The sequence below is a fragment of the Nicotiana tabacum genome, chromosome 16, assembly GCF_000715075.1.
Source record: "Nicotiana tabacum cultivar K326 chromosome 16, ASM71507v2, whole genome shotgun sequence".
Lineage (NCBI taxonomy): Eukaryota > Viridiplantae > Streptophyta > Magnoliopsida > Solanales > Solanaceae > Nicotiana > Nicotiana tabacum.
Window position 1 is genome coordinate 97,069,099 of NC_134095.1, and position 12,752 is coordinate 97,081,850.

General features: G+C 38.4%; 1 protein-coding gene and 1 long non-coding RNA gene across 5 annotated transcripts; both read left to right on the forward strand.

Annotated features, from left to right (window-relative positions):
* The first annotated feature begins 373 nt into the window (after positions 1-373).
* LOC107779664 (G-type lectin S-receptor-like serine/threonine-protein kinase At4g27290) lies at positions 374-4,376 on the forward strand. Of its 4 annotated transcripts, none has more exons than XR_012700177.1 (7): positions 374-1,901; positions 2,073-2,249; positions 2,326-2,531; positions 2,752-2,962; positions 3,056-3,282; positions 3,377-3,527; positions 3,607-3,745. XR_012700177.1 is itself a non-coding variant. In XM_075233091.1 (7 exons), the coding sequence occupies exons 1-7, from the start codon at positions 650-652 to the stop codon at positions 3,895-3,897; spliced, it is 2,526 nt and encodes an 841-aa protein (XP_075089192.1). In that variant the 5' UTR covers positions 389-649; the 3' UTR covers positions 3,898-4,376. The 4 variants fall into 4 exon arrangements, 3 of the variants coding, with proteins under 3 accessions (XP_075089192.1, XP_075089193.1, XP_016455620.1); XM_075233091.1 differs by having other exon boundaries at positions 389-1,901; positions 3,056-3,293; positions 3,607-4,376; XM_075233092.1 differs by having other exon boundaries at positions 389-1,901; positions 2,353-2,531; positions 3,056-3,293; positions 3,607-4,376.
* Positions 4,377-7,698: 3,322 nt separating this feature from the next.
* On the forward strand, positions 7,699-9,013 carry LOC107779665 (uncharacterized). Its single transcript, XR_001646661.2, has 3 exons — positions 7,699-8,281; positions 8,403-8,464; positions 8,741-9,013. It is a non-coding gene; the product is annotated as an uncharacterized LOC107779665 (long non-coding RNA).
* Positions 9,014-12,752: the final 3,739 nt, after the last annotated feature.

The following is a 12,752-nucleotide window of genomic DNA, read 5'->3' on the forward strand; positions in this document are numbered from 1 at the left end:
TCATTACTTGTACATTTGTCATTATCTTTTTTTTTTCCTTGTCTCAAATACATTTTTAAAAGCTATAGTAATATTTATGCCTTTTTTGAAGAAAAAAAAATACATTCATTGAGTTGCGATACACGCTGTGCCGAGAAAGTAGTTACATTTCAAATTGGAGCTAAATATTAAGAAGCATTCCAACAACTAAGGATCCCACCCACTTTTAACTATTCTCTTTCATCATTCATTTAAGAGAGTTGACCTTTTATTGATACATAGAGAAGAATATTACATTTGACCTTTTCTTTGTATGACCTGGCCATTTTTCAAAGGTTGAAGAAATATCTCACCATATGAAATGGAATTACTGAAAAAAGAAAACAAGGAGAATGATTGTTGCATAATTTTTCCTTATAACAGCAACTTTTCTCTTTTAAAAAAACAACGTTGCAGCAAGGAAAATTCTTGGTGCCGGGTACTGAGACTTACATATTTTTTAAGTCAGAATCGTCCCCAGTCAAGTCTTGTTATTTTTTCAAGTCCGCACACTTTGACAACAACTTGGTCTCAGCGGAAAAATAATTGCATTTAGTCATCTAATAACCCCATGAGCTAAGGCAAAGATTAGATTTTAATTGAATTCTGAAAAGTAGAAGCACAAGAAGCAATGGAAGCCATAAATATTCATTTCTTCTTGTTTTTCATATTGATTCTTTATGGTGCTGCAGATACCATACCAGTAGATCAGCCTTTAACAGATGGAAACACCATTATTTCATCAGGTGGAAAGTTTGAGTTGGGATTTTTCTCCCCTGGCACATCCAGGAAAAGGTACATCGGAATATGGTTCAGCAAAGTTTCTATACAGACAGTGGTATGGGTTGCTAATGGAGACAGTCCACTCAATGACAGAAATGGTATGCTGAATTTTACTAGGCAAGGAATTCTTACTCTTCTTAATGGTTCTGGCCATGTCATTTGGTCCTCCAATGCTACCAGGTATGCGCAAAATTCAACAGCGCAGCTTCTTGATTCAGGTAATCTTGTTGTTCGAGATGCAACTGTGAATTACTTGTGGCAGAGTTTTGATTATCCCACTGACACATCTTTGCCTGGAATGGAGGTTGGAATCGATCTTAAGACTGGTTTTCGTCGTTCCCTCTGGTCATGGAAGAGCACAAATGACCCTTCCAGGGGTGAGTTTACTTGGACATTCGATCCTCATGGATTCCCACAGCCATTTATCATGAACGGTTCCATTGAACGCCACAGGTTTGGACCATGGAATGGTCTAGGATTTGCTAGTGCACCATCTCGGCTACCAAGTCCTGGTTATAAATATACATATGTATCCAATCCTGAGAAAATATCTATCATGTATGAGCTCACAGACAGCTCTATCTTTGCAAGGGTAGTAATGCAACTAGATGGGGTTCTACAGCTTTCATTATGGAATAATCAAACACAGAATTGGGATAATTACTTTGGTAGCGCACCAGCAGATGACTGTGACATTTACAGTCGGTGTCACGGATATAGTTTGTGCAATAATGGCAACTCTTCAATCTGCAGCTGTTTGGATCAGTTTGAACCCAAAAACCCAACAGAATGGGCAAGGGAAAATTGGTCAAGTGGCTGTGTTAGAAAGACAACATTGAATTGTCAAAAGAAAGTTAAATTCTTGAAGTATCCAGGCATCAAATTGCCAGACACTCGTTTTTCCTGGTACAATCAAGGAGTGAATCTTAGTACATGCGAGGAATTGTGCTTGAGAAACTGTTCGTGTGCCGCATATGCAAATCCAGACATAACAGGGACAAATGAAGGCTGCTTGCTTTGGTTTGATGAGCTGATCGACATCAGAGATCTTGGTGCTAGTGGGCAAGATATCTATATAAAGTTGGACTCTTCCCAGTCAGGTACAAGTCTCTGCTACTTTACTTGTGCATGTAAGGCTGTAAAGAAAGCTACATAAATATCATAAAATGTGCAAGCTGAGGCCTGAGGTTTTTCAACGTCATTTAAAATTAACAAAAAACAATAAATATTTCCTACTTATGAAACTCAGATGAATTTATTTGAATCCTCAGAGAACTCCAGCGTAGAGAAAGTAAAGAAATTGAGGATCAGCTTGCCGTTGGCAGCATCGATTCTTCTCTTGGCATTATGTTTGATCTTGTACATAAAGCAAAAGAAGAAGAAGAAGAAGAAGAAGAAGAAGAAGAAGGATCAGGATCAGGATCAGGATCAGATACGCTTTGGCGAAGGTACAGACATTTTTCTACTTCGAAATTTGTGTTATGTGGCTTGAGTAAATGTGCTTTAATTTCTGGATTCATTTAGTCTCAGGAATTTTCTGTTTACGTCCAGTTAAGTCCTTATTTTCATCAGGAAAAGGAAGAAAGATCTCTGAAATGTTCTACACCAATGAAAGTAAAGATGAAGTTCCAGATGTACCATTGTTTGATTTTGCAACCATCTTGGATGCTACCGATAACTTTTCATTGAACAACAAACTTGGAGAGGGTGGTTTTGGTCCTGTTTATAAGGTAACAAAGTTAGGGGCAATTCTTTCTTTTTCCTTCAAAAAAATGCCCAACTACTGCAGGACATTATCTTATGATGGAACATTGACTATCTTAACTTCAAAACATAAGTTTTGGTTAGAAAATTTGTCTCCAATTCTCCTATTCCCTTAAACAACAATGTGATATTAAGTAACCAACATTCTGGAGAAGCTCTTTCATCTAATTGCATGATGATATCTAGGGTATGCTGAAAGAGGGACCAGAAATTGCAGTCAAGAGACTTTCAAGATACTCGACCCAAGGGACTGATGAGTTCATGAATGAAGTTATCTTCATTGCCAAACTCCAGCATCGGAATCTTGTTAAGCTTCTTGGTTGCTGTATTCAAGCAGAAGAAACAATGTTGATTTATGAATACATGCCTAACAGTAGTTTGGATTGGTTCCTTTTTGGTTGGTTCTCACTTTTTTTTATTCCTGTAGCACATTTAGCTTTCATGAATTATCTAGTAAAGAAGTAAAATCATAAGCTTTCGATTTCTGCAGATAGAGATCGGAGCTTACTACTTGATTGGCCTAAGTGCTTCCATATTATTAATGGAATTGTGCGAGGACTTCTCTATCTTCATCAAGACTCAAGATTGCGGATAATCCACAGAGATCTTAAACCTAGCAATGTGTTGTTAGATATTGATATGAACCCAAAGATATCTGACTTTGGAACGGCAAGAAGTTTCGGAGGAAATGAGACTGGAGCAAGGACAACCAGAGTGGTTGGAACATAGTAAAGATCTTTAGACCAATAATGAGCAAATTCCTCTTCACTAAAAAGCTACTCACTTTCTTTTGTTTAATATTGTCCTGCAGTGGCTACATGTCTCCAGAGTATGCAGCAGAAGGAAAATTTTCAGTGAAATCAGATGTATATAGCTTTGGAGTTCTGGTACTGGAGATTTTAAGCGGGAAGAGAAATAGAGGGTTCTTCCATCCAGACCATCACCATAATCTTTTGGGACATGTATAAACTCTTCCTGTCTATCTTAAAACTCATGTTGGTAAAACTTATAGCATCTAACCGCATGATATCAAATGTTCAGGTGTGGATCCTCTTCAGAGAAGGCAGGAGTTTGGAACTAATAAATGCACATCTAAGGGAGTCAAGCAACCTGTCTCAAGTGCAAAGATCATTCCATGTAGGTCTATTGTGCGTGCAGCACTGTCCAGAAGATAGGCCTACTATGGCATCAGTTCTGCTGATGTTGTCTAGTGACATTCCATTGCCCTTACCTAAAGAGCCAGGTTTTTTTACTAAAGCTTACAGTTCATCTAGCACACAAGGCGAAAGTTCTGTAAATGAAATAAGCATCACAATGTTGGATGCTAGATAGGAGATCACTGTTTGCTTCCAGAGGCGTTATTTACTCAAGAGCATCCGGTTGGTCAACTTAATAAAGAATTTTGTGTCCAATAGCAATGTGTCCTTTGTCCAGTATAGTGTTTCACGGGGGGAATCCATCGTCTGTAGGATTCTTTCATAAAAATTGCAAAAGGGATATGTTGCTGCCATTTTGAAAGGATTAAGAAGCACCCAAGTAAAAGTAATGTCTAAACCTCCTGCTCTGATTGGCACAAAGCACAAGAGAGATGGTCAAATGTGAACAAGTTCTTTTTTAGTCTATTCTGCACTCAAGGAAAAAATCTATATATTTCCTTTTCGCTCAGACCTGCCTGATTTTGAAATCTGTTAGTGCTGTAGTTAACTTTGCATCTGATTTCTTGATACTAAACATTCAAGTTAGTCCCCTACCTCTTCGGGAAGGTTATGTTATTCCATGAAATTTGAAAGGTTGTGTGACTTTTCATGAAAGGATTTATCTGCTGAAAGACAACCTTAATAAAGATAAGACTGGACATGAGTGGATGTCTTTGTTGGTCCATAAATAATATGACTTATCCATCTTTCAATGAGAAGAAGTTTACCAGATATTATTTTCAGAATTACAAAAGGAATTCCAAACTTTAGAAAAGAACTTGTGAATTGTTGATAACAACTTTTGAAGGGAAAAGATTATTAAACCAGACTGTGAAATGTGGCTGGAAAGTGAAAACTAGTGCTTCCAAGTTCTTTGTAACAACATGGATAAAGAAAAGTTTAGTTTCTTGGAGTCTAGGAAATTCGTTCTGGCTCCTTTTTTTCATTCGAAAAACAATTTATAGAATTAACGAAACCCAGCACAATCCCACACAGTGGAGTCTGGGGAGAGTAATGTGTACGCAGACCTTACCCCTACCTTACGAAGGAAGAGAGGTTGTTTCCAACTGGAAAATTTTACTAAGCATGTATATATAATTAAAATGCAAAAACAGAAACTGGTTAACTATAGTAAAAGTGACACCACTTGACACTAATAGCTATGTGGCACATTTGGTCAAGCGCTGCTTCCTCTTTTAGAGATGTCATGGGATCGAAACTAGGCAGCTTCACTTCATGTCATAAAATTTTTAATGCATCATATTCCAAGTTGTTTGGCTATTTTTTCTTCTTTATTTCTCCTTTCATTTTATCTCTCGGCATAAAATTGATTAAGAATGATTTGTGGAATCAAATGAATGATGAATTTTTTGTGTGATTTTCTGGTTCTTTATGAAAAGAATATTTAATATTATTCTTAATGAGGTTAGTTTGAATACATTTCTAATTAAAAATGAAAATTCATCGATAAGAGTTGTAGTAATATACATGAGTTGTGTTCTATTTATACGATTTGAATGATATTTTTTTTAATATGGTGTTGCTACAAGTGCATTGTTATTTGCTCACTATTTAAAATTGTGACAGCGCTTACGAAAAATCTTGCATACACCACTGCCCACCATTAGAGTCAACGGAGAGGTAGGAAACAGGGGTAATATGATCACATCGATTGGACGTAGGAGGGTTTACGATTTTACACAGTGATGAAGTTTGTGAAGATATGAAGGCTTTATTGAGGAGGTATAAAGAAGGGTGGATAATGGCAGTGCGGAGATTTCTCCATAATGTTCTTATCATGGAAGGAACAGCCAGTGGTGTAGGCTAATATATAGTAGCCTTAGATCACCAATGGGTTGTATTGTGTAACTACCAGATATGTTGTTTTGAGTACTAACCCCATTTTCTGTATTTCAAGACTTTTCATAGCTCAATTTAATGATTTATGACTTGCGTGCATGGTCAGTATTGATTTTCGGAAAGTTTATTTGTGAATTTTGAATAAAATGTGATTTTTGACTTTAAAAAAGACTAGAGTTGACCACGGTCAATATTTTTGGTAAACGACCTCGAATTGATATTTTGACATTCTGGTAGGTTCGTATGATGATTTTTGACTTGTACGCATGTTTGGTTGGGGTCCCGGGGTGATCTAAGGTCATTTCAGTGTGTTATGTGAAAAATTGAAAAAATGGGTTTTGAACTTGAAAATCTTGAGTTTTAATTATCGATTCTTGCCTTTTGATGTTATTTTGATCATTTGAGCTAGTGAGCAAGTTTGTATGATGTTATTACACTTGTTTAGATGTTTGAATTGGAGCCCGAGGGGCTCGGGTGAGTTTCGGATACGTTGCAGATAGTTTTGGCTTAGTTGAGAAATTGATGGTGTTTAGGGTCTGCAGGTCTTGCATTTGCGATGACCTGTTCGCAAATGCGAGCTTCGCTTTTGCGAAGTCAGACTAGCATTTTTTATGTGGGATTGGCACTGGGAACTTCACTTTTGCGAAGGTGGGGTTCACGTATTTGCGACTAATGTGTCGCATTTGCGACACTAGGATGTAGGAAGGCAGCTTCGCAAATGTGAAGCTTGGTTCGCTTTTTTGAGGCAGGGGACATTTGCAATTGTGAAGGTGTTGTCACATTTGCAACATCTGCTGGCTCAGAAATTGTTCGCTTTTGTAAAAATTGCAATTGCGATGTCTGTAGCTGAGTAAAAGTTGGGGATTTCGAAACTTAGCTCATTTTACACCATTTTTTAAACTTAGACTTCATAGAGGCGGTTTTTAGAAACCAATTTCTTCCAAACTTCATAGGTTAGTAACTTTAACTTATTTTCATTCAATTTTCATTACTTTTTCATGAATTTTATTATCAAATCTAAGGTGTCAAGAGTAGAAATTGAATTTTTTTAGATAGAATTTAGGGATTTTATAAAATTAATGTCAAATTTTGAAACAAATCACATATCCGGGCTCGCGGATGAATGAGTAATCGAGATTTGGCCTTAATTTCAGATTTCGATTAGGTGGGCCCGGGTTGACTTCTTATTGACTTTTTCAATTATGTTAAAGATTGCACCTTTATCGTACGAGGTTAGTTTCTAAATCTTGTTTTGACTTGTTTGAACAATAATTAACTAGATTCGAGTGGTTTGAAGGCTTCTTCCAAAGGAAAATCCGTGTTTGATTGTTGATTGAGTTCCGAAAAGAGTTAAGTGTCGTAGTTACATGTCTTCAATTGTTACTTGCTCCCACTTAATCATGCCTTTATTTATTGTCCGTATTTTCTTGTTATATGCTCTTATATGTTATTAGATAGATGTTTTTACCTGTCTCATTTTTTTGTTTACTTATTCGTCTTCACTTGCTTCCAACTCACTCTACTATGTTATATTGGATTATCTTAGAGGATTTATGCATTTTAGTTCCCTTTTTAAGTTACGTTGTGATGTTAGTCGTAGTTGGTTGTTATATGTGTGTGTGTGTGAATGGAGTTGTACGCCGTAACAGTGTTATTTATATGTGGATCGGGTGATACATCATAACAGTATTATTATATATGTGGATCGAGTTACACGCTGCAACGGTATTGGTATTGATATGTGGATCGAGATGCGTGCCGCAACGATAAGGATGAATTATGATCATTCTTGGTTGTTTTATCCCGCTACCGTATTGTTGTGTAAGACTGTGATTTGGATGATATTCTGGGGCCCTCTGTCATTTATTTTTCGGAAAAGGGTCAAATATATTCATGTACTATCGAAAATAATTTAAATATACCCTTCGTTTGAGTATCTGGTCAATTATATCCTTACCGTTATACTATTGCACTAATTTACCCCTAATTTAGATGGAGAGACACGTGACAACCTAAAAAATAAATAACACACCCCCAATTTTGAATATCTGATTCTCTTTACAAACACATCCTTAATTGGAACCATACCCGACCCATTTTCCTCTAAATTCTCTTTAATTTTTCTTTCTTTTTTTTTCTTTACATCCTTGTCTTTCTTCTACACTTCCAAATCAATGCTTTCAATCGATGTTAAACCCTGAGTACTTTCAGTCACAAATCAATTAATCTCCCAAACTAGTTCCTTCCACCAGTTCGAATCTCAGGAGCTATAGTGATAGAGCTCCAAAATTTCTTTTCTCAATTTTCAAATCAGTAGTCGCTTTCAATTTTATCAGTACAGTAACCAAATTGTAGCTCAAGCAGACAATTCCAATTTCAAACCCAAATGAGTTTCAAGTTCAAGTGTGATTCCCATATTGTCAATCACGGGTACAAATTTTGGGTGCAAACTCCCAACAGCAACGGCCCAATGGATTAAATAATCAAGCAATTAAAAATTTTCTATGCGCTACATATATGTTGCTTGCGTACATAAAACCCCCAACTTTAGCTCCTAATCACCCATGGACATGAAAGGCAAATTGGAGTTGAAATTGGCTTTAAAAACGCCACTGTTTCCATGAAGCCTACAAACTTTACCCCAAATGCACTAATAGTGTGTGAGTTATTCTTTTTTATCTTTTCCTTGTAAATGTTTGCCATTCGCTTCCCGATGTACCATTTTACTTCTTTCTTAATGTTCACTTTCCAAATCTTAATCAAGGAAGTGTTTGGATACAGGCGTGATTTCGACCTCTATCCTTCCGTCTAAATTAGGGGCAAATCAGTCAAATAGTATAACGGTAAGGATATAATTGACCACATACTCAAACAAAGGATATGTTTAAACTATTTTAAATAGTATAAGGGTATATTTGACTCTTTTTCGTTAATTTTTTATTTTGTTTATCATGTAGTTATTCATTTCCCTATTTCATTATTGCTTTCCTGCTTATTATTCATACAGGTTTTTAGTGAGTGACTTGTCATAGCCTCATCACTACCTCATCGAGGTTAGGCTCAGCACTTATTAAGTATATAGGGTCAGTTGTACTTATACTATACTTTTGCATTTTTAGTGCAGATTCCGATGTTGGTCTCAGCGGTGTTCGATGGTGATTGCTCGGACTCTTCTTCCAGAAGACTTGAGATAGTACTACATGGCGTTCGCAGATCCTTAAGTCCCCTTTCCTATCTTTATTACTATTTACTTTGTATCAGACATTTTTGTATTTCATTTCAGACCTTATCTGTAGTATTCTAGTTGCTCATGTACTTGTGATACCAGTTTTTGGGAATAGTCTTAGACATCGATAGTTTCAGATTTATGACACAATTCAGGATGTTTTAGTCTTAATTTCTTATTATCGTGTTTCTAAATTGTTAAACTTCTTAATTATTGTGCTAATATTGGCTTGCTAGCAAGCAGATGTTAGGCACCATCACGGTCCCATGATTGAGATTTTGGATCGTGATAAGTTGGTATTAGAGCTCTAGGTTGCGTAGGTCTCATGAATCATGAGCAAGCTTAGTAGAGTCTTGAGGATCGGTACACAAACGTCTGTACTTATCTTCTAGAGGCTATAAGGCTTTAGGAAACTTCACTTTCTTTCTTTCTCTATCGTGTGACTTTGTTCTATCATAAGTATGAATGTTTTCTTCTCTTATTCTCTCATATATAGTGAGGACGTGTATGTCATCCGCAATGGATCAGGAGTCGGATCCCAAATTGCAACCACTACCAGGGGTAGGGGTAGGGGGTCAGAGCTAGAGGTAGGGGTAGATCTCAGCCTAAAGCACATGCAGCGGCACCCATTGTGGAGCCTCGGACAGAGTAGGATGAGGAGATCCCAGCTCCGATAGAGTCAGTAAGACCAGCTTAGGTCCAAGAGGGTTTTATTGCTATCCCAGTGCTTCAGGACACCTTAGTCCGCATGGTTGGCCTCATGGAGAGTATGGCTCAAGGCGGTGTGTTTTTTGTGGCACTAGCCATTTCTAAGGACAGGGAAGAGCTCAATCTCCCACTACTCATACTCCAGAGCAGATGACTCCTGATTATCAGACCCCAGCAGTGCTACCAATTAGGGTGGTTTGACCTATTGTTGCTACATAGCCCGGGATGAGACCTGCGATGTCGGCTAATGAGTTGAAGAGGTTGGATAGGTTCACCAAGTTGTATTCTCCTCACTTTAGCGGTGCACATTTAGAGGACCCCTAGGACTTCTTGGACCGCCATGAGATTTTGTTCAACATGGGGATAGTGGGGTCCAACAGAGTTGATTTCACTGTATTTCAAATGCATGGTCCTGCCAAAGGTGGTGGCAGGTGTATGAGTAGGGAAGGCCAACGGGAACACCTCCTCTCAAATGGGCTCAGTTCTCACAGTTGTTCTTAGAGAAGTTTATTCCTTTAGCTCAGAGAGAGGAGTTGCGCAGTCGGTTGGAGCGTCTACAGTAGGGTAGCATGGCCGTCACTCAATATAATACAAGATTTGTGGATTTGTCTCACCATGCAGCTATCTTAATCCCAAATGAAAGGGAGAAGGTGCGGAGGTTCATCGAGGGTCTTAAATATAGCATCAGACTTTAGATATTCAAAGAGACCGAGTCTAAGATTTCTTTCAATCAGGTAGTGGAGATAACCATGAGGATTGAGAGCATTAGAGGCCATGCAAAAAAGACGACCTCTAACAAGAGGCCCCGTCATTTTGGAGGATTCAGTGGTGTCTCGTCTAGAGTCAGAGGTTCCTTTGGTAGAGGCCATCCTATTAGGCCAGTTCAGTCAGCCCTGCAGGTCACACATGGTACTTCTGGCAGTCGTGGTTCTTATGGACCTTATTCCGAGCAGCTAGCATTTATTTCACCTTTAGCTCTCATTAGTGCACCGCCGATTCAGAGCTATTACAATAATTGATCGAGTCGTCAGGGTCGGTCTCAGATTTAGCAACCACATCAGCTGAGAGGATGTTTTGAGTGTGCAGGTCATCTCAGGAAGTATTGTCCAAGGTTTCAGGGCAACATGTCACAGCAGGGTACCCGTGCCATGATTCTGGAACCAGTTACTTTACCAACCGCTCTGCTAGCTAGAGGCGGGGGTTAGGTAACCCGAGGTGGAGGCCAATCAGTTAGAGGTGGAGGCCAGCTAGTTAGAGTTCGTCCTAGGGGTGGAGGACAGGTCGGTGGGGCTCAGCCCCGATGTTATGCATTTCTGACTAGACCCAAGGCGGAGTTGTCTGATGCAATTATTACTGGTATTATCTCAGTTTGTTATAGATATACTTCCGTGTTGTTTGATCCGTGTTCTACATATTCTTATGTGTCTTCATATTTTGCTTCACATTTGAGTATGCCTCGTGATTCTCTTGATGTTTCTATTTCTATGTCTACACCAATTAAAGATTCTATAGTAGTTGATCATGTATACCGATCTTGCATTGTCGCTATTAATGGTTTTATATTTTAATTGATCTTCTGTTGCTGAATATGGTTGATTTTTAGGTCATTCTTGGTATGGATTGGTTGTCCCTAGGGGTGGCAAAATGGTTAAAAAAATAGTTAACCACCCATATTATCTACTAAAAAATGGGTTGGATAATGAACTTTTTAAAAACGGGTCAAATATGGATAAGAACCATATTATCCATTTAGAAAATGGATAACCAATGAGTAATCAATGGATAATCAATGAGTCTAACTTTTATATTTGTAAAGCCTCAAATTGGGGGTTCCTCAAGTTAGGGAGACTAAGAATTCTCCCAAAAGTAATCATATACAAGAAGCCATGGATAATATGGGTAACTAATATTATCCGCCGGTTAACCCATTTTTTATCCGTATTAAATATGGGTCGGGTGGGATAATTGATCCATTTTTTCATTACCCATTTTCGACCCGAACCATATCCGACCCGACCCGCCCATTTGCCACTCCTAGTTGTCCCCGTATCATGTTATCCTGGATTGTCATGCTAAAATTGTGACTTTAGCCATGTCGAGGTTGCCTAGATTAGATGGAGGGACTCTCAGTCACTCCACTAGCAGAGTGATTTTATATTTGAAGGCTCGGTGTATGGTCGAGAAGGGGTATTTGGCGTATTTTGCTTATGTACGGGATTCTCGCGTAAAGGTTCCTTCTATAGATTCAGTATCAGTTGTGAAGGAGTTTCTGGAGATGTTTCCTACAGATTTATCGGGTATGCCTCCCAACAGGGATATTGACTTTTGCATTGATTTGGTTTCGGGCACTCAGTCTATCTCTATTTCACCATACCGTATGGCTCTAATTGAGTTGAAAGAATTGAAAGATCGGTTGCAGGATTTGCTTGACAAGGGAGGGATTCATTATACCTATTTTTCACCTTAGGCTACTGGTGTTATTTGTTAAAAATAAGGACGGGTCTATGAGGATGTACATTGATTATTGGCAGTTGAACAAGGTCATTATCAAGAACAAGTATTCATTGCCCAGGATTGATGTATTTATTTGACCAGCTTCAGGACGCTAAGGTGTTTTCCAAAATTGATTTGAGATCTGGCTATCATCAGGTAAGGATTAGGGCATCAAACATCCCTAAGACGGTTTTTAGGACTCAATATGGTCATTACGAATTCTTAATGATGTCATTTGAAGAACCGAGTGTTCAAGCCTTACTTGTATTCCTTCGTGATCGTCTTTATTGATGATATTCTAGTTTACTCCCATAGTAGGGACAAGCATGAGTAGCATCTATGGATTGTACTTCAGACTTTGAAGGATCGTCAGCTTTATGTTATGTTTTTGAAGTGTGAGTTCTTGTTAGACTCAGTTGCCTTTTAGGGGTCATGTTGTGTCTTCTGAGGGTATCGAGGTAGATCCTAAGAAGATAGAGGCAGTTCAGCATTGGCCTAGACCTAATTTAGCTACAGAGATTCAGAGCTTCTTGGGTTTGGTGGGCTACTATTGTCGGTTTGTGGAAGGGGTTTCATCTATCTCAGCCCTATTGACCAAGTTGACCTAGAAGGGTGCTCTTTTCAGATGGTCTGATGAGTGTGAAGAGAGCTTTCAGAAGCTCAAGACTGCCTTGACTACAGCCCCAGTATTGGTGTTGCCCACA

Coding starts and splice junctions, on each gene's coding strand:
- LOC107779664 (XM_075233091.1), top strand. CDS start 650: ATGGAAGCCATAAATATTCATTTCTTCTTGTTTTTCATATTGATTCTT. Junction 1,902..2,072: donor GTTGGACTCTTCCCAGTCAG/GTACAAGTCTCT, acceptor TTGAATCCTCAG/AGAACTCCAGCGTAGAGAAA. Junction 3,294..3,376: donor ACCAGAGTGGTTGGAACATA/GTAAAGATCTTT, acceptor ATTGTCCTGCAG/TGGCTACATGTCTCCAGAGT.